Source organism: Pygocentrus nattereri, chromosome 14 (genome assembly GCF_015220715.1).
Source record: "Pygocentrus nattereri isolate fPygNat1 chromosome 14, fPygNat1.pri, whole genome shotgun sequence".
Classification (NCBI taxonomy): Eukaryota; Metazoa; Chordata; class Actinopteri; order Characiformes; family Serrasalmidae; genus Pygocentrus; species Pygocentrus nattereri.
In genome coordinates this window covers 3,133,405-3,159,413 of record NC_051224.1, presented here as the reverse complement: position 1 = coordinate 3,159,413, position 26,009 = coordinate 3,133,405, and the positions used below count along the sequence as shown (strand labels likewise).

Below are 26,009 nucleotides of genomic sequence, written 5' to 3'. Positions count from 1 at the left end.
ACCACGCCACGTTCAAAGTCCCTTAAATCCCCTTTCTTCCCCGTTCTGATGCTCGGCCTGCACTTTATTAGGTTCAGTTGCTTGTTAACGTAAATAGCTGATCAGCCAATCACACGGCCGCAACTCAGTGCATTTAGGCGTGTAGAGGTGGTCAAGACAACTTGCTGAAGTGCAGACCGAGCATCAGAACGGGGAAGAAAGGGGATTTAAGGGACTTTGAACGTGGCGTGGTTGTTGGTGTCAGATGGGCTGGTCTGTGAGAGGTCAGAGGAGAATGGGCAGACTGGTTCCAGATGATAGAAAGATAAGATAAAATAGACTTTTATTATCCCACTGGGGGACAATTTCCATTGTTACAGCAGAATACACAGTAAGAAGATAAAGAGGAGTAAGTAGACAAAGATGTCCATCATACAAAATATGAAATATAAGATATACTATAGAAATAAATAAATAAACAAGGCGTCTGTTAGCAGAAAAATACAAAAAATAAAAATTGAATTAAGAAACTACAAGTTTACAGTTTACACATGCAGTTGTGTGGATATTGCACATTTCTGAGCAGCTAATGACTGGATATCGCACAGAAACTGTAGATATTGCACAGTAATGATTACAGATATTTCACAGAACTTGTGTATGTATTGCACTTGTACCATCTATCAGCAGCAGACACTGCACATTAATTAGAGGTAGGATAAGATCCAGGTCTATGTGGTGTGTTTATGATAGAGTGCACTATGACAGAGTGATGTGTGAACCCATAGTGTGTTTATGACAGAGAGTGTCTGAGTGTCTGCTTGGGGAGGTTTGGATTGTAGAGCCGAACAGGAGTGGGGAAAAAGGCGAGAAAGGCAACAGGAACTCAAATAACCAACCAAAATCTCTGAGGAACGTTTCCAACACCTTGTTGAAAGTGTGCCATGAAGAATTAAGGCAGTTCTGAAGGCAAAAGGGGGTCCAACCTTTTACTAGCAAGGTGAGTGTATATTACATGCTTTTTTGGTCTGGACATTTGATCTCCACTTTTGAAATATGATGAATTCTGGCTATAAATAAGTAGAACTTAATGATATACGACTGCTCAGCTCAGAATCCTCTACAGCTTGGTTTATACTGAACACATCTAACATGGATCCTTCTTTATTCGTAGTTTTTTAGTGTCCTGCTAATTTGACCTGCCTTGAGTGTCACAGGACTATCATAATAGAATCATTTTAGGTTCAGGAACGCTCCCTGTTCTAGCTCCTGCAAGAGAGAATTACAAAATGTTTACCCTGAATTGAGCTTTATTATGCTTTATTATATTTATTACTTATATTATGCAGCAGCACAAAGTTTATCGCTGCTGTCGGGCGAAAACCCGGTATCTCCATTTTTGACATTTTTACATTTTTGGCATAATCTGAAAATATCAATTGGCCTTTATATTGTCTGTAAATTTCGTGATGAATGGACTAAACGAACTGACCCAAAATGACTTGGAAAGACGTCTGGTTCCATTAACTTACATTAGAAGTAAAGCATGTTTTTTGCTTCTCCTGTAAAGTTGGCATTTTGGAGATACGAGGTTTTCTTCAGATAACCGCGATATGCTGGAAGATCTGTAGTTGGAAAGATGTGAAATGAAACAAATCAATCAGATTACCGTTAAACTGCATGTTTCTTGAAGCCAGATTTTCTTTGTTTGAACATGTGATTCAGCGTTACACAATAAAGCCACTTGCTGCTTTAGCTTTACCAAGAAGTGAAACTTAAGCTTGCTCTGCACGCTGATAGGGTGCTGGTGATTCCATATAAAAGAGATACTGTGACATAGTCTTCTGGTTGCTCTGGAGGTAAGACACGGTCCTTTTCACAGAAACATTTAGAGAATTCTGCAATAAGAGTTCATCCTCTAGCTTTGGTGTGAGATCTTAGGCGGTTCTGCTTTAGTTCTAACCGTCTCTTTTCACAGCTCTCCAAAAATGATTGCATCTAGATTTAGTTTTTGTGCTGTTTGGCCACTGCTGCTCCTTCACGTCTCTGCACAGGGCTGGAGTCTTTTCGGTCAGTATACCTTTATGTATGCATTGCATATCATTTTTGCATAAAAGGATTTTGAGCTTTTGGAACTTTCTGGAACTTTTTCAACAAGAATGTCTTTTTTACTGTGAGACAGGAAGATATTACTCATAGAAAGCATTATGGGCTGCTTGTCCTGTACTTTTATACATTTTACATTAATCATTTACATGAATAATTTCATTGCTATTTAACTTGAAGTGCATTGTATCATTCTGCAGATATACAGCGAAAGGGACCACCGCAAGAGGGAGGATTGAGGCTGGTGGGTAGTGACCTGCCCTATGCAGGACGTGTGGAGTTGTATCATGATGGGCAGTGGGGAACAGTGTGTGATGATAACTGGGAAATTGCTCAGGCACTGGTGGTATGCCGACAGCTGGGTTTTCCAGGCGCTGTCTCAGCCACTGCAGGAGGAGCAAATGGGGAAGGTAAGTTCCAGAAAACACGAATATGCAGAAAAGCATTGGATTCTATCTGAACTAATTCATTAATATCTATGCCCCGATGGTCTTTTTCAGGCTCTGGACCTATTTGGCTTGATGATGTAAGCTGCACGGGATCCGAGAGCTCTTTGTCCACTTGCCATTTTAAAGGCTGGGGTGTAACTGACTGTTCCCACAAAGAGGACGCAGGGGTAGTTTGTGAAAGCGGTAAGTTCTTCAGTGCAATAATGTACATTATGTGTCCAAAAGTTTGTAGACATCTGCTCTTACAAAGTCTCACCTGAATTCAACAGTATTCACAAGGATGTTGTTTGGGGAACTTGACTGCGTAACAATAACCACTTTTAGAAAAACTCAAGGTGCTTTATAGAAAATAAAAAGAACGCATATTCATACAAAAACGACAATTTCCAGCTTGTTGTGTTACATGTCCAAAAGTTTGTAGACACTTGCTTATTAATACCTCTAAAATTAAGCATATTAATATGGGATTTGCCTCTCATTTGCTGCACCAACCGCCTCTACTTTTCGGGAAAGGATTTAGACTAGATCATCGTTCCTCAAATCCAGTACTGGAGGGCTGATGTCCAGCACTATTTGTTGATTAACCTCCTCAAACCCAGCCACAAAACCTGGGAATAAGAGATGAGTTAAATCAGGTGTGTTTGGGCAAGGTTTTCACCAAACTGTGCTGGACCTCCAGGCTCCCCACAACTGGATTTGAGGAACCCTGCACCAGAAGTTGGAACACTGTGAGGATTTGCTTGTATTCAGCTACAATAGCATTTGTAAGGCCACATACTGATGTTGGACAACTAGTTCTGAATCAGAAGTGCCAACGGTATTAGATGAAGCGCCATCATTCTAGAGAACCCAGACTGCTGGCTTTATGCCCCTCTAGTGAACGATTGGTATTGGTTATGGCAATCTTGGCTTCATTTGCGGCTGCTCCAGAGCCTGCCATTATAATTGCAATGCATTTCTATGGAGATTACACAAGCTGTGTGCATGCAATTGATGCCAGTGTCAGCACTAAGTGCACCTTAAAGTAGGTGAATGAATTAATTAGAAGAAGCATTCGAAAACATTTGGAAATACAGTCTTTCAGTCTTAAAGGTGCATTGATCTGGATTGAGCAAGTCTTTGTTGCTAATACATTCCATTGTTTTGCATGAAAACGGGTTGGCCGGCAACATTATCTGCTTTAACACAATTCATTTAATTGCAGGCCAAAGTGTGGACAGTGGCCGTACGTTTTCACTGGACCACAGCCTGGGCCTGTCTGAAAAACTTGGGTCACTTTTTGATAGCGGGGACAACTGTGACTTCAGCATTCTGATCAGTGACCCCAGTGACGAGCAAGTCGCGACGCAAACGATCTGTGCCCACAGGGCGATCCTCTCGCTCTACCCTCAGCTCAATATCACCTCCACAAATCTCTCTGTCGAGATCGGCCAGACCTGCCACCCCTTCATCTCTAGATTCATCAGGTAACATTCCCACTAATTCCACAGACCCACTTACTGGCAGTTACAATGCATTGTGACCACATGACATTTTTCCTCTTCCAGGTATCTGTACACACGCAAGATTGACATCACCCTCTCATCAGCTCAGTGCCTACACCAGTTATCCTACATGTTTGAGTTGAAGCAGCTTAAGGAGGAAGTAGGCAGGGTCTTCACTATGCTCCTACCTCAAGATAAGACCTTCCACACTCAAGTGTCCCTGTATGAGTACGGTGTCCGCACGATGGACCTGCTCCTGCAGGAGAACGTTCTGCAGTATCTCTCCTGGAACTTTGAGTTCCTCATCATTTCCCCAGTATGGAAAACTATTTCCGAAGACATAATGGAAGCTCTGCTGTCTCGTTCTGACCTGGTGGTGAAAGACGAGGCTTTTGTTTTTGAGGCACTGCAAGCCTGGCTCAAAGAGAGAAAAGATACGATAAGTCTAGAGAAGAAAGCTGACCTGCTGAAGCAGATTCGTTTCCCTATGATTCCAGTGGAAAAGCTCTATGATTTTCAGTTCAGCTCAGATATATACCACAGCAATGAAGCATTTTATAGTAGTGCTTTTTTGAAGGCCTTCCAGTTCAACACTCTGCCTTTCTCAAAGATCTGGGAGCATTTTAATAACACTGAAGGCTATTTGCCCAGGATCTACACTGCTGACCCATGGGGCGTGGTCCTTAATTACACTTCCACTGGCTATGATTATCGTTTCCAATATCATAGCTATGGTTCCTATAGCGAAAGGATGAGGTCCTTCACGACTCCTGTCCACAACAGTGTTATTTTCAAAGAGCAAAGAGTCAATTGGCAAGCGCAGATTTTTCTGTATAGTGGTGAATGCTCCAATCAAGGTTTAACCTGTAACTCTTTGCCTCTGGCAAGGCTCTATAATTATGATGGTCGGTATACTTCTTCAAGCATCGTTCGCTTCAGCAACAGGCTGATTCTCACATGCAAGACTGAAAACACCGTGTTTCACGTCCAAGACTTCAAAACTGGCATGGCAGCAATCCCAACCAACAGCAGTATGAGTCTGCCCTGTCCCTGCCCTGACAACTACTCCTTTACTTTTGTTGTGCGTCCGGAGTACATCTGATTACGTTCTCTTGCGCACTAACGGGTCTCTAATATTTTCTTTCCATTTTATTTTCTCCTGAACCAATCCTAGACCATTTGAAACTTTAGAAATCATGTAGGTGATAAAGCAGATTATTTCCTGTAGTGTTGCAGTTGATGTTGCAATATGAAAAACTGTGTACAACCTTTAAAAAAAGTAAACAATAATAAACATATTATATACACATTTCTCAGCTTATTGTTGTTGAAGTCTTGCAAACCAGAGAAAATACTTCATATTCACATACATCATGTGTATTCATGTTTAGGTAAATGGGATTAACATTCTGTCAGCTTAAAAAGTTTGTGCTACCTGTGGAAGTTGGTTGACGTAATAGGTAACACTCTGACTTTTACGCTGTAGACTGGGGTTCAATCCCCTGGTTGGGCAAGGACCCTACACTATACCAATACGAGTCCTTGGGCAAGACTCCTAACACCACCTTCGCCTACCTGTGTAAAAATGGTTAAAATAGTAAATCGCTCTGGATAAGAGCGTCTGCCAAAATGCCGTAAATGGAAGTAAGTGAGTAAATTTGCTTCTTTTCTTTTCACTGTTGTTTACTATTAGTGGAAAATGAGGTGAAATACCTCTTTATGAACGATGTCCAATTACTGTAAAGCTAAACCATATAGAATTTTTGCATATCGCTGCTGTTGGAAGAAAACCTTATATCTCCAGAATGGTAACTTTACAGGGGAAGGAAAAAACTTACTGTACTTTTAATGTAAGTCAATGGAACCAGAATTCTTGCCAAGTCATTTTGGGCCGTTTCTTTTAGTCCATTCATCATGAAATTTACACACAATGTAAAGGACAACAGGCATTTTCAAATTATGTCAAAAGCTGAAAAACACCAAAACAGGACATGCAAGGTTTTGTTCTGTAATATAGAGGTTGATGATGCACAAATCTACACAGTTAGGGAAAAGGAAAACTGGAACAGCAGACAATAATGTTTTATTGCATCAAAAAGTAAAGTTTATTTATTAAAGAGGTAAGAAGGCCCCCGTTGTGAATATTGCATCAATCTTTTTTTTTTAAGAATAAACAAAATTAATAGGAAACTGGAACATTTGTAAGAACGTTATGGCATTTAAAGTGCTCTAGAGCTGAATCCCAAGTCTTCCAGTCCAAAAGACCTAAGTGGGAACTTTCATATTCCTGTTTTCAGAGAAATGCTGATTTGTAGAATCACTTCTCTTTTCTGATGTTTGTCACCACTGAGAGTTTCAGCACAGCAGGGTCAGGGTCAGGGTCAAGCTGCTGACAGTTTCGATTTTTTTCAAATGCTGACGTACGCAGTATTTCCTGTATTAACACCTTGACTTGTATGCACTGGTCAGCAGGTCACACTTCTTCTTTCGGCTGCTCCCTTTAGAGGTCGCCACAGCAGATCATCTGCCTCCATCTTGCCCTATCCATTGCCTCCTCTACTTTCACACCAACCATCCATCTCCATGTCCACCTTCACTACATCCATAAACCTTCTCTGAGGTCTACCTCTTCTCCTTCTACCCGGCAGCTCCATCTCCAACATTCTTTGCCCAGTATATCCACTGTTCCTCCTCAACACATGTCCAAACCATCTCAACCTGGCCTCTCTGGCTTTATCTCCAAACTGCTCCACCTTCACTGTCCCTCTGATCTGCTCATTTCTAATCTTGTCCATCCTTGTGACTCCCACGAAAATCTCAGCATCTTCATCTCCGCCACCTCCAGCTCAGCCTCCTGTCTTTTAGACAGAGCCACAGTCTCCAAACCAAACATCATAGCAGGACGCACTACTGTCTTGTAAACCTTCCCTTTCACTCTTGCTGCTGTCCTTCTGTCACACATCAGCCCTGACACCCGTCTCCACCCACTCCATCCTGCCTGCACCCTCTTCCTCACCTCACTGTCCATTGCTCTGGATGGTTGACCCAAGATATTTGAAGTCATCCACCTTTACGACCTCTACTCCTTGTATCTTCAACTTTCCACCTGCCTCCCTCTCATTCACACACATGTATTCCGTCTTATCTCTACTGACCTTCATTCCTCTCCTCTCCAGTGCAAACCTCCACCAGGTCACACTCCCAATCCCTATTTCCACAGATTAAGAATAATTCACTCATTTTCCATATTTTTCTATGTTCTTACTGAATAATAGGCCTTAAGTTATAGAGGTACAGGGGAGTGTAAGGGGCTGACATGTAGACATGTTATATCCTAAAGACATGAGGAACAGTAGAAACGGACAGTTTTAGTGTAAAGAAGAGCTATATATATTCATTGCCCTTAAAAACCCTTGGAGAAGCACTACTTTATGGGTGTAACTTAAAAATACAAATACCTTTATTATCACTGTACAAGTTGTAGTAGAGTAGTTCAGTATGGAGACCATGGCTGGGATGTTGAAAGTGACTTATACACCACTCACAAAAAGTCGGGGATGTTTGGCTTTCGGGTGAAATTTCAGGATGAACCTAAAATGCACTCTTAACTTCTACAGGTGAACTTAATGCGAACTTCTCTAAACTCTAAACTGAATGCGTATGTCCAGCTGTTCAGTGTTTCAGTACTTTTTGCGCAACTTGCTGTTCTCTAACAAGGAACTTAACAGCGAGGTGGTGGTGGTGGTGGTGGTGTTACAGCGTGGGCAGGTGCAGTGACCCAGTGGCCCAAACTACTGAATGACATCACTAATCCAGTCATTGTGCCTCTGCATGAACAACACAGGCATCATTTCATCTTCATGGACGACGATGCTCCAGCTCATTGAGGTGGCATCATTAGGGAACGGCTGCTGGAGACTGGGGTACCTCAGATGGAGCGGCCTGCACTTTCTCCAGACCTGAATCCCATAGAAAACCTATGGGCTCAGCTGAGTTGCCGTGTAGAGGCTCGTAACTCTGTACCCCAGAACCTCAAAGACCTGAGTGCCGCCCTTCAAGAAGAGTGGGACACCGTGCCTCAGCAGGTAATGAGTCAACTTGTGAACAGCAGGAGACGTTGTTGTTAAGCTGTAATTGATGCTCAAGGGCGCATGACGAGTCAGTCTCTGACTTTACATCTACAAGATGGACTGACAAGGTAGGAGTGTCTAACAGAGTGGACAGTGAGTGGAACAAGGCACAGGTCAGCATCCTCAGCTACTTCAACTGGACCGGCTTCTCCGTCCCGCATTCGATTCTCTACTTTTAATGTAAGTCAATGGAGCCAGACTTTTTTTCCAAGTCCTTTTGGGTCGTTTCTTTTGGTCCAATCATCATTAAGATTAAGTGACCCTTATTAGTCCCACAACGGGGAAATTTCACCTCTGCATTTAACCCATCCGTGAAGTGAAACACCACACACGCACACACACACACACACACTTGCCCGGAGCGGTGGGCAGCCCAGTCCGCAGCGCCCAGGGAGCAGTTGGGGGTCAGTCATGTGCTGTCGGCTCTGGGGATCAAACTGGCAACCTTCCGGTCACGACCTCCAGCCCGTAACTGCCCCAATCATGGAATTTACACACAATATATAGGACTATGAGTATTTTCAAATTATGTCAAAAACTGAAAAACAACAAAAATAGAGATACATGTATATATATATATATATATATATATATATATATATATATATATATATATGTGTGTGTGTGTGTGTGTGTGTGTGTGTGTGTACGATGTTTTACTTTCTACCCTACCCTGAAAACTACCACTCTCCCTCTAACCTAAAAGCAAATTTTATCATTTTTACAGGAAGCAGTTATTGTGTCACTGTGCACACAGTGAATGACTGCAGATGACGGTCAGTAATATCAGTCGGGAAATAGTGGACGCCAAGGTGGTGTGTCATCAGCTGGGCTTCCCTGGAGCTGTTTCAGGCACCATGAAGGAATGACCAGGGATGACGGTTTCTAGACTTCTACGTGCACCGGGTTATGTTTCATCATATTTTAGATTGTGTCAATTATCATGTTTTGAAAATTCCTCTCTGTGTTTTAGTGTTGCTGCACTAAAAGGAAGCAGGGCTTAAGTGTGAGATTGGTTGGCCCTCTGCTGGACCGATACGGACCTGCATGTCTCCTCAGTTACTTACTGTGAGATTTTTTTGAGAAAATGTTAAATCTATTGTGAAAATGTGTTGTATTCTTAAAATACAGGAGCAGTGAGTAGTCATTAAAACATAGTTTGTCAAAGGTTAATCTACGTTAACGGGGAATGCTTTGAGCAGGGTACTTAGCTGAGGTGAATAGCTCCAATTACAGCCAATTGCTATTTCTCACACGCAAGCGTAAAAACAGATTTTCCTGTCAAAGGCAAGGCCATGTCCCAGCGCTGTGCTCTCTGCAGTACAACCCCAGACAACAGTAACCTTGTAGTATTAGTAGTATGTCTTCTATGCTTCTATAGGTGTCCTCTGGCGCTTTGATTCCACTGCAATAAGAATCATTATTTTTATTTGTTCAAATGGGTATTCCTCAGTTTCCTGCCCTACAATCCTAGAATTTACTGTCTCTCCATCAAAGGAACTAAAATAAGTGATTAAGTGATGCTTTTTTGATCCCACAACCGGGGAAATTCCACCTCCGCATTTAACCCATCCGTGAAGTGAAACACCACATACACACTAGTGAACACACACACTAGGGGGCAGTGAGCACACTTGCCCAGAGCGGTGGGCAGCCCTATCCACAGTGCCCGGGGAGCAGTTGGGGGTTAGGTGTCTTGCTCAAGGACACCTCAGTCATGGACTGATCCCCTGGGGATCGAACCGGCAACCTTCCGGTCACAGGGCCAGATCCCTAACCTCCAGCCCACGACTGTCCCAATATATATAATGAATGAATATAGTGAGCTTTGTGTAACTACTTAGGAATCTAAGGATAAGGCGGAATTTTCACAAGCACATCTTGCTCAATTCCATTAAGATCTATATCCGTGAAGTATTCTAAAACAGTGTTTCCCAGTCCTACTCGTGAAGGCCCACTGCCCTGCATATTCTAGACTTTCCCCTGTTGTTCACACCCGATCATCTAATAATCAGCTCATCGACACCCACTTACTGGGTTGAAGTGGGTGTGTTAAAGCAGGGAAAGCATTAAAATGTGCCAGGTAGGGCACTAGGGAATACTGCTGTGAAGTGTTGGTGTGCAAATAAGCTCTCTCCATGCTTTGCAGCTATACTAGAATGAACGAATGCAAGTGCCTCAGTTGTTGAGACGTAAACTGCTGCATTGCAAAGAAATTGGCCAGCTCTGATTTCTTTACTGTGTTCCTGATAGGAACCAGGGCTCACAATGTCTACAGCACAAACATAGCCATTTTAGTTATTAATCCAAGTAGAGTTCACTCGTCTCTTCTTCTTCTACATGTCTTTTCTATGAGGAGATAGCAATAAATCTAGTAGTAAAGTAGCAAAAACTGTGCATCGGGTATCATTTTGTGTCATAACATGTATTTTTCAGAACCAGACGTTTGGTTCCTATCTCCACCACTGTGGGCAATTCTGATTCCAGGCGCATTTCAAATCAGACCACTCTAAATTTACTAAAGTTTTGAAGTCTGAAGAGATTAAATATGCAGAAATGTAAAAGTAAGTGGCAGCCCTTAAGCGCGTTACATTGCAAAGCAGTGCTTCTGGTTCCAGCACCAGCGAGCTGGAACTAAATACAGGACACACTGAAGCTCAGCGAGCTGGGTCAGTCTCTAACCACCTCCACCCTGCCTCACGCTGCTTTACCTGATTTTTTACCGTTTTTGTTATGTTCGTTATTTTATTATCTATTTGTTATTTTATCCATTATTATTCAAATTCTTATTTTAATTATCATTGTTTTATTAATAGGGGCGGCAAGGTGAGTGGCGCTGTCGCCTCACAGCGAGGAGGGCCTGGGTTTGATTCCCCGGCCGGGTGACCGGGATCCTCTCAGTGTGGAGTCTGCATGTTCTCCCCGTGTCTGCGTGGGGTTCCTCCGGGTTCTCCGGTTTCCTCCCACAGTCCAAAGACATGCAGTCAGGCTTGGGTGTGACTGCCTGTCTGTCCTGTGATGGACTGGTGACCTGTCCAGGGTGTATCCTGCCTTCCACCTGATGACTGCTGGGATAGGCTCCAGCACCCCCGGATGGACGGATGTTTTATTATTTGTCATTTTAATAAATTATAATAACGTATATTAGTATTTTTTATCTTATCTTCCTCGTTTGATTCTAACTTGATTTTATTAACTTTTACATCTTATGTATTTGTTATTATTATTAACGTTTCACTTTTTATGCTTACCTGATCTGAGTCTTCATTTATTACATTTACTTTTATCATCTGATATGTTATTACATGTTATCAATCCAGTTACTCTGTGCTAACTCTGCAACACGGCAAATGAGGGGCACCCTCAATGTTCTCCGAGACTAAATACAGGTTGATTGATTAATTGATTGAAGTTATCATCCATAAGGATCAGTTCAGGTGTGAATACTATTAGGCTTTGGCTGAAAACAGACCATTTTTATTTCAGAATAAAGAGGTAAGACACCATTTAAGTTTAAGTTATACTTTTTAAATCCCACAAACGGGGAAATTCCACCTCCGCACTTAACCCATCCGTGAAGTGAAACACCACATACACACTAGTGAACAGACACACACACTAGGGGCCAGTGAGCACACTTGCCCGGAGCGGTGGGCAGCCCTATCCACGGGGTTAGGTGTCTTGCTCAAGGATACCTCAGTCATAGACTATCAGCACAAGGGATCGAACTGCCGACCTTCCGGTCACAGGGCCTAACCTCCAGCCCTCGACTGCCCCCATGAAAAGTTCATAGCCTTCCATTTCGCACTGACGTTGATGTGAACGTCACAGTTATGTGAGCTGTACGTATGTGCATCAGTGAGCTATGAGCTATGATTGAATAATTCTATGCATTTCACCATTACTGACGCAGGTCTTAGGGTCAAAACATCGAGTCTGGTCTTGCACAATATCACTTACCAATGTCTGACCACATTTGCTACACATCTCTCTGAGGTTTCATCAAGGATAAGATCACAACAGAGTGCTTAGAGTCTGCTTAGACCTGACCTGAAAGATATCAAGGAAGTGGATTGGCCCATAAACAGTGACTGAATCCAATGGAATATGACATTTACAGCATTTAGCAGACGCTCTTTTCCAGAGCCACTTACAAGCCTTATATGAGTAAGATGAGAAAAGACCCGAGTGAAAACGAAAGCCTGTTTTCATTCTGCTCCATTATTTGTTTATTCCTGTTCTGACTCATACACTGACCATCGCCTTTTCGCGCCTCAACATGCTTGATGTCTCACCACAGTCATAAAATCCAGTGTTAGGTCTCTCCTCAACAATACGATCACACCACGCTTGCACAACTATGTTCTCTCCCTCATGGAGAAAACTCTTTCTGCTGCTTTGATTGCATGAGGTAATCGTGTTTCTTCATACCAAATGTGGTGTGTAACTTTAAGTGATCCCTGACATGCAACGGTCTAGCTGGAGCCGGAGTGTATCACTTTCACTGTACTGTAATATTATTGTCTAAGCAGTGAATAACTCATGAATAACTCTGTGACTCAAAGTCATGTAACCGGGCAGTCCTTCCATCTCAGACGGTAGCTTTTCCAGCTAATACTTCAATTACCTCTTTTATTTAATCATTTAAACACAAAGAATAACCAAATATGGGTGGACCAGAGCAGGAAAGGTCCACTAAAAAACATTTAAACAGGACAATTAAAGAGAGGAAAAGAACTTGCGGTCACTAGTCATTTTACAGTGGCTAAATAAATGGGGCAGTTGTGGGTTGGAGGTTTGGGAAAAAGCCCTGTAATCAGGAGGTTGCCTCAATCCCCAATGCCAACAGTGCATGATTGAGGTGTCCTTGAGCAAGGGCACTGGGATAGGGCTGCCTCTGTGTGTGTGTGTGTGTGTGTGTGTGTGTGTGTGTGTGTGTGTGTGTGTGACCTCGTGGATGGGTTAAATGCGGAGGTGAAATTTCCCTGTTGTGGGAATAATAAGGGTCTTTTAATCCTAAAAATAATGAGTGATCCACCTGTCATCCTCTAAATGAGAATTCCCATGAATTTTGAGCAGTTAAAACGAAGTGTCCAATGGGGTCAGCTTTGGTCTAGTTAGCAGCACATGATGAAATGAATGCTTGTACGCTCGCCCCCAGTTTCATCCAAAACCAAGTCCAGTCACAGCCAGAAATTCCAAAGCATTCTTCTGCCGGGAAGTCACTGAGGTCTGTAGGTGTGTGCAGTGAGGAGCAGGTCACAAGACTCTGGAAACCTCCAGAAAAAAAAAAAGTATAACATCATGGCTGATAGAATCAAACAGGAAGCTGGTTAGACTGGCTTTGAGAAGAGAACGCCTGTCGCTTCCCACTGTCCCCTTTTCTGTGGGTAAGAGTGCCGCGATAATGACGGAAGACCTAAATAAACACCAGTTGTCCCGTTTTGAGGCCTAGTTGGAACCACATGTCAGTCATATGTGATGCTGAGTAATCGGTATACGCTGGAAATTGTTCTGTCCTGGTGTATTAATCATGTTTATGATTATATTCTACATGACATCCTAACTTCCCACGGGTGAAACACAAAAGAAGTGAGGCTGCATTTTGAGTTATGCCTTGAAGTCATGGTATCCCTCCAGCAGGACATTTGGCTCGCACATTTCAAAGGGAATTTTGAGACGCAGCCCTAAATACACTTTTTAAATCTATGCTTAAAAAAAAAAGTTGTTAAATATACATGATTTAAATCTGTACGTCAGTTCCACACAAATTAAGAAAGTTAATTAGATATTTGCACAGTCGTCACGTTGATTTAGCACGTTTCATTCACGTACACTTTCACTTCAAGCGTATTTAAAGCAACTTTCAAGCTTTTCGCATTTTTAATTCATTTACCTGCTTCACTCGTTTACTTTTAGTTTTATGTCTATCATTATGTACTTGATTTTAATTTTATTTTATATGGCTGCGAGATGCTTTATAAGCAAAAAAAACCTTTCTATATGTTGTCGTCCGCTTTTAAAACTCGTTTGGCCTCCATAGATACATCTGCACGCCGCATCTTCGTAGATACACCTCTGATACAACTCACATGAAACACACAAAGCATGAAACAGGATGTGGTGCAATGGGACCCTAGTTCCATGATACAAGAGTGAGTGACCAGGTCATGCATGGGTTCGATATTAAGCATTGTGCTCTACACACTCATTTGCAACAGTGAACCGCGGTTTTCCTACTTGCTTGGTAAGGAATTCGAGTGACTTTGAGACTTTTTGGCCAGACTACATCACAGCAAATCGCCTTCAGGACAGGTTTTGACTTTGATGAGGTCCTGTGAGAACGTTCTATCTATTTACATACGTTTTGGTTAAATATGACTTTACAAGCCATAAATGACAGATACCAATAACACAGCTACACTCACACCTGAAAACCGCTTCACCCTATCTTGTCGTAGACCCTGCCTTGGGACCACGTCCCTTGGCATAGTTGAAAGCAGGTATCTAAGTAGGGTTTGACCATTTTGTAATAAATACTCTGGTTTTATGTGCTTAGATTTCTGTAAGAGCTGTGATGCGGCACAAAAATCGAACAATGAATGTGAATAAAATGTCTTTTTTCGTGTCAACAATTTCCTATAGCGCAGTCTAACATACAGTGAACATCATAGACGACTACATCGTTTAGATTGGAACCAAAATGTACCGTACATGTTTTGTTAATCAGGAACAGACAGGTACTTCATACCATTCACCTGTGGGCCAAAACAATGAGCCTTCTGAAACAAGCAGATGCATGCCTACGGCTGTTTCTCAAGAATGAGGCTTACAGCACATTATCAACACAAGAATTACTTCCAAAGGCTTCATCGGCTTAGATAGCTTTGTGTATACAGGCAGTTTATGCTTTGTGACTGGCTTTGTGATCTTGACATAGGTTGATGTTTAATTTATTGAACCATGCATCTTTACCACTTATTATGCAATAGTTCTCTTGTCTGTCCCAATGCAAATGATGGAGCAGGGATTCATCTGGTGAGTTATTGGCTAACTAGGAAACATACAGGCCGAATGTATGGCAAACCTAAGCTAACAGTATATTGCACAATTAAAAAAAAATGTTTTTAATCAGTAAAATTCAGGACTTAGTTCTATGACACACCACATGTTACATGATCCCGCATGTTAGAATGGCTGGTCGCCTTTCTGGCAGTTTCACTAAGGCATAGTTTTTCACCTGAGGTTCTGGGCACCAAGAGCACCTGAGCACTTTTGGGTTGTCTTTGCTCTAGTACCCCTGATCCAGCTCATCCTCTTGTTATCACGGCCTTCATGTGGTTGACTGGGTGGGCTAGAACAGGGAGTACGAAGCTGGGCAGGGTGGTGGGTCCCCGGGACGAGAGTCGGAAAACCCGGAGAAAGTCGTCTTCCGTCGTTTGAATGTTCCAGTGCACGAGTATCCATGATTGGGATGTGACAGAATGCAAGTACTGGGAACACACACGCAGAACACAGGAATCTGTATTCAGTCCAGGTCCCACCTTAAAAAGACGTAAAGAAAAAGAACAAAAGGATACAGGTTGTTGTGGAATATTTTTAGAACCATTGAGAACCCACTAAATAAAGAAGCACACAAACGAAAAGCAAAAAACCAAGAACGCCTGTATGTTAATTATTTTAATATTAGAGGACAGCATAGAGCACGCTCGTTAGACAGATACTGACAAGGATCCCAATTAAAGGCTTCTTTGCAAACAGATGTTGCTGCTAAAGCCTGAGTAGACTGATAAACAGGGCTGGACAAAGTCCACACATCATGCACTTGAGTTAAAGTCGAGACCCCCAAGGTAAAATATCACTCCAGTAAAAGTAGAAGTTCCTCCCTTTAGACCTCCACTTGAGTAAACGTACTAAAGTATTTGCCTTCAAATGTACTTAAGTATAAAGTAAAAGTACTAAAAGAGTAATTAACTTAATTCAACTTAGTTCCAAGTTTAAGTTGAATAAAAACTGGCTTTAAACTCAGGATCACAGATGAGCTCCTTTACTATGTTGATCTGTAGGCGTCTGTTCATAAACATAAACCAGCCCAAACTCATTTACTATAAAATGAAATGGTGTTTGTAGAAATTCAGAAAAAAGCCGCGTCAGTCTCGACTGCATATGTGGACATATTTCTATATTGAGCTCTATTTACACAAAGTTAGGTTAGTTCATCATTTATGTTGAACAGACTCTCCCAAAGTTTTACGCTGCTGCGCTGACGTTGAACCGCGTGCTGCACTGGGTCGGTATGACCAACAGGTCAAAACCAGCTCTAAACAAAGTGACCGCTGGGCCCTGATTGGTCCTCTGGCTTTGCGCTTCTTTCGTTTTGACATGTTACGTTTTTATACACACAGAAACCAAAAGGAACCACAGATTTCTCAAAATGTAGGAGGAGAAAGTCGGATATTAGACTCTGAAATGTAGTGGAGTGAAAGGAAAAAGTCGCCCAGAACGGAGAAACTTCAGTACAGATACACCAAAAATACTAAAGTACAGAAATTAATTACAGTTACTCAGGTACTCAGTTACTCAGTTATTGTCCACCCCTGCTGATAAATCAATGTAACAGGAACGATCAAAACGAGCAGCTCACAGTTTTGTGAGTGATGTTTAGCGAGGTGATGTACTGGACATGTGCTTGGGGAATTATGGGACCGGCAGTGGACTGAAGCAGGAGATGAGAAAAAAATGAGAATTTTGTAACTTCAGTCTTTTTTTTTCATGACACATATTAACAGAATTATCCGCAGCGCCCGGGGAGCAGGTGGGGATCAGGTGTCTTGCTCAAGGACACCTCACTCACACACTGTCAGCTCTGGGGATCGAACCAGCGACCTTCAGGTCACAGGCCCGGTTCCCTGACCTCCATCATTCCTTAATGGAGAAGGGGTCAATCTGACACCCACCCATAGAGGAACTAAGGGGGGAATTAAGGGTCTGAGGCAGCTTTACCGTCAGAGGCCTCAGGGTGTTATACACAGAAGCAACTCGACTAATTACTCTCATCACAGGTTTACAAAGCAAAGCGAGCTCGTAAGTTCTGAGCTTGCCCAACAGCTTCCCGAAAATATTTAGGCGTGACCCTGGCGCCGCGTCTGAACTCGGGGGAAACGCAGCAGGCCAATAGGGTGACAGGGCGATGGGTCAGTACGTAGATGTGGTCGTGGGAGGGCGGAGCTCGGCTGGCATAAAACGCAGCTGTGGCGGGCGGAGAAGCGTATTCGCTGCGCTCAGCCCGGCTCGCCTCACCGGCCTTCTCCGCCCCGGATTCTAGAAAGTTTGTTTTGCGTCGATCCGACTCCGCCGTCGAGCTGTGGAGCTGTAGACAGTCTTCAGGGTCCTCCTCTCAGACGCCACCGTGTCAGCCTTATTATACTTCGCAGCCAAAACAGCCAAGATGACCAAGCCGGGTAGTTTTTCAGCTCCGCTGCTGGCGCTCCTTCTGTGGAGGCTGGGCGAAGTGGCGGAAGCCTGCAGCTGCGCTCCTGCACATCCCCAGCAGGCTCACTGCAACGCGGATGTCGGTAAGCCTCTTCCCCCCCGAGCCCTTCTCTAACGTTTTCTCTTCCAGGAGCCGCTCTGGTGTCTGAAGAGTTCGTCTGAGTCGAGCAGCCCGTGTGAAGCGCTGCGCCAGGCCCAGACTGTTGTGTCTGCGGCCGCTTCCTACCCGCGCTTCGCTGCGTTAGATCCGCAGGAAAAAAACGGCCCGGGTTCAGTTTTACTCTCGTTTCTCCGCGACTCGCCTGAAGGTGAAAACTCAGGTTTCCTGCCAGGCCTTTTTCTGCTGAGCTGCTCACAACTGAAGCGCTCTGGCTGAGTTTTGTGCCGAGACAGAGGTGGAATGTTTGTTTTTCACACATCTGTCCTGATCTGCTGCTCCTGCTCGCAGCAGTGAAGACCAGGCAGATGCTTTTCACACTAACAGGGGGATGTTGTTGTGTAAGCTTACAGTAAATGGCTTTACTGTTTACAGTCAGTGCTCAAAGTAACATCACGCCATTTACACTCACTTAATGTAAATAATAAGCTTGTTATACTATTTCATATGTGTGTGTATGTATATATATATATATATATATATATATATATATATATATATATATATATATATATATATATATACTATAACCACTCTTTCTCTCTCAGGGTGTGATTTGTTCCTGCTGTTTGTGTATATTCACACTTGTTTACATCCGTTTGTTGCTGTTGTCGGAAGAAAACCTCGTATCCCCAAAATAGTAACTTTACAGGAGAAGGAAAAACCTACTTCACTTTTAATGTAAGTCAATGGAACCAGACGTCTTTGTGATTCATTTTAGGTCATTTCTTTTGATCCGTTAATCATCAAATTTACATACGATGTAAAGTTATGTCAAAATTATGTCAAAAACTGAAAAATGTCAAAAATGGAGATGTGGGGTTTTCTTCCGACAGCAGCGACATGTGCGTTTCACTTTTTAAAAAAAGTATGTTTTGTTTTGATTGAAACGACTGAAGTTAATCTGAAGGAGAAGTTCAGCATTTTTATTGTTTAAGACAATAATAATAATAATAATAATAATAATAATAATAATAATAATAATAATAATAATAATGGACGGCACATTATCACACTCCCCTACTCGCTTGACCTAAACTTTCTTAAACTTTGAAAAGTATTAAGTGCCAAACTATAATGGCACGGAAAACGCTGTGCTTGTTCCCTTCTGGCCTGATGGGCAATCAGACCTCATCCTCACACGAGGGGCGGTGGTGTTATCGACTACATGATGCCAACCAGCGTCGTTTTATAGTCCTAGATAATGGTTCACATTTAGCAACTGTTACTGTCAGATTGATGTCGTCGTTATTTATGTACTTAATATGTATGTGGAGGGAATTTAATCGTAAATAACCTTTACTCTTGAATTTCCCCTTGAACACAGCTTCTCCCAACGCTGCCCCAGTTTTCTCAGGGAAGGTATGAAAATTACAGCAAAATAGGTTTTGGTTCATGTGCTAGTCACATGATTCATCAGGTGGAGTTAGAGAAAACAGGCTGTGTGGTTAAATCTGTTTTCCCTTAATGTAAACAGACTCCATCTAAATATCTTCACATCAGACGATCTGCATACTTTACAAAATATCTCCTTCGATTCTAACTACCTCTGACGGTCAAATATCAGAGCACACCATTTGTTTAAGCTAAAAACCTCTGTTGATCTGCTTAACTGGACTGGGCTGACGGACTGAAGTCCTAAAAAATCTGTTCAAGAGAATCGTAGAAACCGTGAAAGGTTGCTGCTCCAGTTCTGGGCTCCTATAGTTCTGTAATGGAGTCTAATGTTGGGTAATGGTGTTCCACGTCTCGTAGGTGGATTGATGCAACAATGCAAGAGTGTGAAGGTGTAACATCCCAGTGGTGTAGCAGGTGACCGGTGACTGGTTCTTGACACGTTTGTTGGCTTTCAAAGGCGATATGAAGGTGTTCTTCAGAGAAACGTTGGTAACCTTTTAAGCTCCTTTCCATCACAAAGGAAAAACCATCAGGTTTTAGTCCCAGTGGTTCTGGTGCTGTTTTTCCAGCAGGGTGGGCTTAGATCAGGTGAGTAAGGTATTCAAGGAATGGAATCATGGGCGTACGGTGACTTTCAACTTCCAGGATTTGGTGACCCTGCAGTGACACGGCATTGCACGGTCATTGCGTTTTCTTATTGTTTTCAAAGATCTGTTCATGGAAAGCCACTCGTCATTGTCTTTAACCAGACCCTCAGTTTATTGCAGTTCCAGAGATGAGAAAGCATTGCTCCATTCCACTGGTCCTCCACCCAACTGTCTGGCCATGCCACATTATGTGGTTTTCCTGTGACTGTTCTTATGCCATGTAGGGATATGGGATATGGTGGAGGGGTCTACCACATGCACCAGTTGCTTTGTGCCCACCTACACTGTCTGCTTTAGTCACTATGACTGGGCTTTCTTGTGTTTTAACAGAGGACTTTCCGTCATTTAATCTCTTCCGTGCCACTGAGATTTGGTATAGTCACCGTTACTTTAGCGCTTTCCTGTGTTGGTAAGCCATATTTATAAGTACTTCCTAGAGGTTAGAGAGTTTATTTATGATGCTTAAATGGAAAACCCCTGGGTTATGCCAGTGCTCAGTGACATAGGCGTTCATAAATGTCCATAAGACTAACGAACGAGTTCTTTTATACGTGCCTTTTTTATGCACCCTCACTATGTTGGGTTTTTGTCGAGTGAAAAGTCATTTGGTTCAGATTTAAGAATCAAAAGGAGCTCCATGGCTGCATCAGTCTTTTAAAAGGATAACAGAACAGGGCGATTCAGGATAGCTGCAGCTTAAACCCAGAGATCTTCAGCACCAGTAGGCAGTTTCATTGGGCAGGAACTGGGAAAAACACGGCTACAAGCCTCCAATACCCAGTATTCCCAATGTCTATTGGAAGTACCTAGTCTATATCTGGTCAGGGTATTTGAAGAACCCAGTCCACACTTGGATGGATGGATGGACAGTCCACACTTGGTCAGGTTTTTCGTAGATGCTGGCAAGACGACCGTGCTGCCATGCACCGGAAGTTCGTATTTTTGACGTTCATCTGTTTTTAAATGAGTCGAATTCAGAGCAGTTTCTGACGAAGCTCTAGAAATCCTGAACCATCCCGAAACATGAACTATCTCAATAATCAGATACAGGCACATCCAAAAATATGCCTGTGTCTGATTATGGTGAATTATGAGGCCTCTGTGTGTGCAGGAAATCTCAACTATTTCTGATCCCCCTCGTAACTGAAGAATCCAGAGTGTTGCTGCTTCCAGTCCCCATCCTCCCCCTCACCTGGGGCTGAAAACAGCAGACGTACTGTGCCTCTCTTCTCCACCTTGGAATGGAATGAGTGAGTGGAAAAGAGCGGCTGAGATTGAACTGGGATAAAACATTGCAGCTCTGTGTAGGTTTAGTCACTGATGAGAGCCCTGTACTTGAGTTTCGAAACCAGGGTTCCTGCGGGTGTAGCTGGCATCCCACTCGTGTGTGTGTGGCCCAGAGAAAAGGCGCTCTGTGCTCAGCGCTGCGTTTGGAGAGGGTATGTACGGCCTTTCTGAGAACACACTTGTACGCATGTGTAGAAGTGTGCAAGAAGGACAGTGAGGGCACTGAAGGCCACTGATGTTTCTCTCTCAGCACGACAGAGTGAAAAGTAACTGAGCGAGTCTACATTGGGGTCTCTTATTATCCTGACCTAGTTAGGTTCAACCCTGTAGCTGTAGCATGCACTTATGGCCCCTTGTGTCTATAGAGAAGGGTTAATGCACAAACTAGAGACACCAACAGCATCTGTTATTGCCTGGTTTTCCCCTCTTTAAAAAAAAAAAGAAAGAGGAAAAACAGGAACTTTTTCTCATCTTTGGCCAGACTCTGATCTCACAAGTGAGAGGGCTGGACACGAAAGAGGCCACAGGGAGTGACTGGTATGTTTGTGTCAACAGCTCCACTAGGATGGATGGGCTGGAGATCTAAGCCTGTGTGAATGGTAGGGGGCAAACAGCCTGCTGTTGTGAGACTGCTGAGCGACTTCCTGAGTCTAAGGCTGAGATCTTTGCACCAGACACAGCACATTCCTCCCTCTGCTCCACCGCTAATCAAACACTCATGTTTTTCCATATATGCACAGTTACAGCACCTGCAGAGTGTATTCCTTCAGAGCAGAATGGAAGATGCCAATGTTAAGAAAAGGAAATGGACTTATTCAAAATCAGGACCGCAGGCATTCGCTCAGTGTTGGCAGATTTCCTTGGTCTCATTTGGGTCTCTCTCTCTCTCTCTCTCTCTCTCTCTCTCTCTCTCTCTCTCCTCTGTTCTCTCTCTCTCTCTCTCTCTCTCTCTCTCTCTCTCTCTCCTCTGTTCTCTCTCTCCTCTGTTCTCTCTCTCTCTCTCTCTCTCTCCTCTGTTCTCTCTCTCCTCTGTTCTCTCTCTCTCTCTCTCTCTCTCTCTCTCTCTCTCTCCTCTGTTCTCTCTCTCCTCTGTTCTCTCTCTCTCTCTCTCTCTCTCCTCTGTTCTCTCTCTCCTCTGTTCTCTCTCTCTCTCTCTCTCTCTCTCTCTCTCTCTCTCTCTCTCTCTCTCTCTCTCTCTCTCTCTCTCTCTCTCTCTCTCTCCTCTGTTCTCTCTCTCTCTCTCTCTCTCTCTTTCTCTCCTCTGTTCTCTCTCTCTCTCTCTCTCTCCTCTGTTCTCTCTCTCTCTCTCTCTCTCTCTCTCTCTCCTCTGTTCTCTCTCTCTCTCTCTCTCTCTCTCTCTCTCTCTCTCTCTCTCTCTCTCTCTCTCTACTGTTATCTCTCTCTCTCTCTCTCTCTCTCTCTCTCTCTCTCATCTGTTCTCTCTCTCTCTCTCTCTCTCTCTCTCTCTCTCTCTCTCCTCTGTTCTCTCTCTCTTTCTCTCCTCTGTTCTCTCTCTCTCTCTCTCTCTCTCTCTCTCTCTCTCTCTCTCTCTCTCTCTCTCCTCTGTTCTCTCTCTCTCTCTCTCTCTCTCTCTCTCTCTCTCTCTCTCTCTCTCTCTCTCTCTCTCTCTCTCTCTCTCTCTCCTCTGTTCTCTCTCTCTCTCTCTCTCTCTCCTCTGTTCTCTCTCTCTCTCTCTCTCTCTCTCTCCTCTGTTCTCTCTCTCTCTCTCTCTCTCTCTCTCTCTCTCTCTCTCTCTCTCTCTCTCTCTCTCTCTCTCTCTCTCTCTCTCTCTCTCTCTCTCTCTCTCTCTCTCTCTCTCTCTCCTCTGTTCTCTCTCTCTCTCTCTCTCTCTCTCTCTCTCTCTCTCTCTCTCCTCTGTTCTCTCTCTCTTTCTCTCCTCTGTTCTCTCTCTCCTCTGTTCTCTCTCTCTCTCTCTCTCTCTCTTTCTCTCCTCTGTTCTCTCTCTCCTCTGTTCTCTCTCTCTTTCTCTCCTCTGTTCTCTCTCTCCTCTGTTCTCTCTCTCTCTCTCTCTCTCTCTCTCTCTCTCTCTCTAGTTATCAGAGCTAAAGTGATTGGACAGAAAGAAGTGCTCATTGGCAGTGACACCTATGGCAATCCAATCAAGAAGATCCAGTATGACATTAAACAGATGAAGGTATTTTTTGTTTTCATTATCAAATTATTGTATATATAATATAATATAATTTAATATATTAAATAAGTGTACAGATTTTTCCGATTTAGCATTGATGAATACATAGAATGTTTAGGTTGTAAAGAAAATGGAGGTTTTTTTTAAAAAATGTAACGGTGTTGGTGTTTGTTTGGTCACCATAAAAGCAGTAACTCCTTACATGTTGGTCACTGGTTCTAAAGGATCATTGACATGTGTTGTCGACCATTCACATGCCACAAATAGACTCTTATAAGCTAACAACTTCACCTCTTCAGTTCTGGGGAATATACGCAAAGAAAGGCAGCCAGTGTTTAGGGAAAATGAATCTATTCCTATGGTGTAGGGCTGCGTCCTGTACTGTCTGAGGCGCGGTGTGCAGTAGACGTCAGATGGCTGCAGTAGTCTTTCTGTTTCTTACTTTGTACAAGAAGATTAGACATTCCGATCAAAACATAAGCTGCGGATGCTTCACTGCCTTAGGGCTCGGATAGCTCGTGGTTCCTAAATATCACGTATAACATTAAAGACAAGCTTTATTAAAAAAGTCGAACTTATGGTTTCAGTGCTGCTCTCTTAATTCAGACTATTTATACAGCTCTTGTCAATAATGACAGAACTGTTATGGTGCTGTCTTGATATACAAATGTGTAAAGACTTTCTATGTTAAATTTGAAAATGTTCCCTCCGTTAGATGTTCAAGGGGCCTAGCCAAGAGATTAACGCCATTTTCACTGCTCCCACCTCTGCTGTGTGTGGGGTGACCCTTGAGAGTGATGGAAAGAGTGAATATCTGGTCACAGGTACAGTAACAGCTACAGCTTACGACCGTACCAGTTTCCTGCCCTCAAATGACAAAGGCCATGATTTCACTCATCTGCTCGTCTCCTCATGCCCTGCACAGGTAAACTGGAGTCAGATGGCACAGTGCACGTGACGCTGTGCGACTTCATTGTGCCATGGAATTCTCTGACCCCTGCTCAGAGAAAGGGCTTCGAAGTGCGCTATGAGACGGGCTGTGGATGCCGGGTATGTATCGGAGTATCGAATGCGTGTGTATCCAAGTGAAAGCTCCAAAATCAATCGGGATCAATGATGTGGTCTTTCTCTCTCGCTCTCTCTCTCGCTCTCTCTCGCTCTCTCTCTCTCTCGCTCTCTCTAATATACAATATACACACATTCAGAATGCAAATATTTTCATTGTGCAATATGTTCATAAGTGCAGTACAGATCTTATGCAACTCTTATTTTATTATTCTTATTTTGTTGTAAATCGTCTAGATTTAACTTTAATTTTTATTATTTATAATGTTTGTACAGTTTCTATTACTGAGTGTCTTACTTCTGTTATTCTGCTACTGCTGTAATACTGTGGGACTAATAAAGGATTCTCTCTCTCTCTCTCCCTCTCCCTCTCTCTCTCCCTCCCAGATTGTCCGCTGCTCCTCTGTACCCTGTTCAGTCAGTGACCCCGTAGAGTGTCTGTGGACTGACTGGATTACGCAGAGCACCGTGCAGGGTCCCCAGGCTCAGCACTACACTTGCATAAAGAGGAATGATGATTCCTGTGCTTGGTACCGTGGGGCCGCCCTACCAAAAAACGAATTCATGGATATCGAAGATCCATGAACCTGAAGGCGTCCGACTTCAGAGCTCCCTTTAGAAAGGCCTCCAAATACTGCTATGGACCCTCGAAATAATCACACCATTACTCAACTGTATTTAGTACTTTTTTACCTTAGTTCTGGTTATATATGACAAGATGAAAGAATATGGCAGAGGAAGGTCTCTGACTTTCGTAAGCACTTTGAGTCCCCAGTAGCGCCTACTCGTGACCTTACTCTTTAATAAAACGAAAAGGGATTTTAAGAAAATGAAAGCTAATATTACCACTGTTTGTTTTTTGTTCGTTTGTTTGTTTTTTGGATAACAAACACATTATCTGTACATGGCATGTGTAGAAAATACTTAAGTAGTCCAATGAAATGTGTCCGACTCTTAACTTAGTTATTTTTATTTTATTATTATTAATTTTTTTATATGGTCCATGCCAGTAACTTTTCCTTTTTCAGTCTAGAAATAACTGAAGTAATTGGATTTATGGGTGCATACAAGTGACCTACAGTACAATAGATGTAAATTGCGTACTATGCTGTGCACAAAGAAATGATGTCTTGTAATAGGCTAATTTATGTATGTTGTAATATATACAGACATTTCTAATTTATATCTAAACATTCCACTCTGGTGTTGTAGCTCATAGACAAAGAAACAACTTCTTTCAGTTGCATTTACTTTTTTTTTTCCTTTCAATTTGTCATCCTTTTTGGTGAAGAGATTTTGGGCGATGCAGTTTATCGATTATTTTTCAAGCCCTTTAATCTGACACTATTCGATATTCAAACATCGTGTGGAAAACGTCAAAAAGCCTATGTCTGTAGTCATTTTGTATATCATGGTATCCTTTTTTTATCTCCATGTTCCTGTACTGTGTATATTTGTGTCTCTGAATGTTTTTCTTTTATTTTATTTTTTTTTTTTAGTATCACAAGCAAAAAATAAATAGTGTGAGATTTCCGGTGCTGGAACCACTTGGGAAGACTTTATGAGAGCTAACCTGTGCATGCCTTTCATAATCCTGTATTATTCCTATTGGTGTAACAGTTAAATATTCATTAATAAAGGAAAAGGAAAAAAAAAAAGCATT

The 26,009-nt window shown here is 42.7% G+C and overlaps 2 protein-coding genes across 3 annotated transcripts; both read left to right on the top strand.

Annotated features, from left to right (window-relative positions):
• Positions 1-1,791: 1,791 nt before the first annotated feature.
• Positions 1,792-5,329, top strand: LOC108435866 (galectin-3-binding protein A). Of its 2 annotated transcripts, XM_017711985.2 has the most exons (6): positions 1,792-1,838; positions 1,958-2,049; positions 2,286-2,495; positions 2,586-2,717; positions 3,739-4,000; positions 4,082-5,329. In XM_017711985.2, exons 2-6 carry the CDS (start codon positions 1,968-1,970, stop codon positions 5,118-5,120), a joined length of 1,725 nt encoding a protein of 574 aa, XP_017567474.1. In that variant the 5' UTR covers positions 1,792-1,838; positions 1,958-1,967; the 3' UTR covers positions 5,121-5,329. The 2 variants fall into 2 exon arrangements, with proteins under 2 accessions (XP_017567474.1, XP_017567473.1); XM_017711984.1 differs by lacking the exon at positions 1,792-1,838 and having other exon boundaries at positions 1,845-2,049.
• Positions 5,330-17,404: 12,075 nt separating this feature from the next.
• timp2b (TIMP metallopeptidase inhibitor 2b) lies at positions 17,405-26,007 on the top strand. The gene is made up of 5 exons (XM_017711983.2): positions 17,405-17,723; positions 23,184-23,284; positions 23,997-24,105; positions 24,207-24,331; positions 24,734-26,007. The coding sequence occupies exons 1-5, from the start codon at positions 17,597-17,599 to the stop codon at positions 24,929-24,931; spliced, it is 660 nt and encodes a 219-aa protein (XP_017567472.1). The 5' UTR covers positions 17,405-17,596; the 3' UTR covers positions 24,932-26,007.
• The last annotated feature ends 2 nt before the right edge of the window (positions 26,008-26,009 follow it).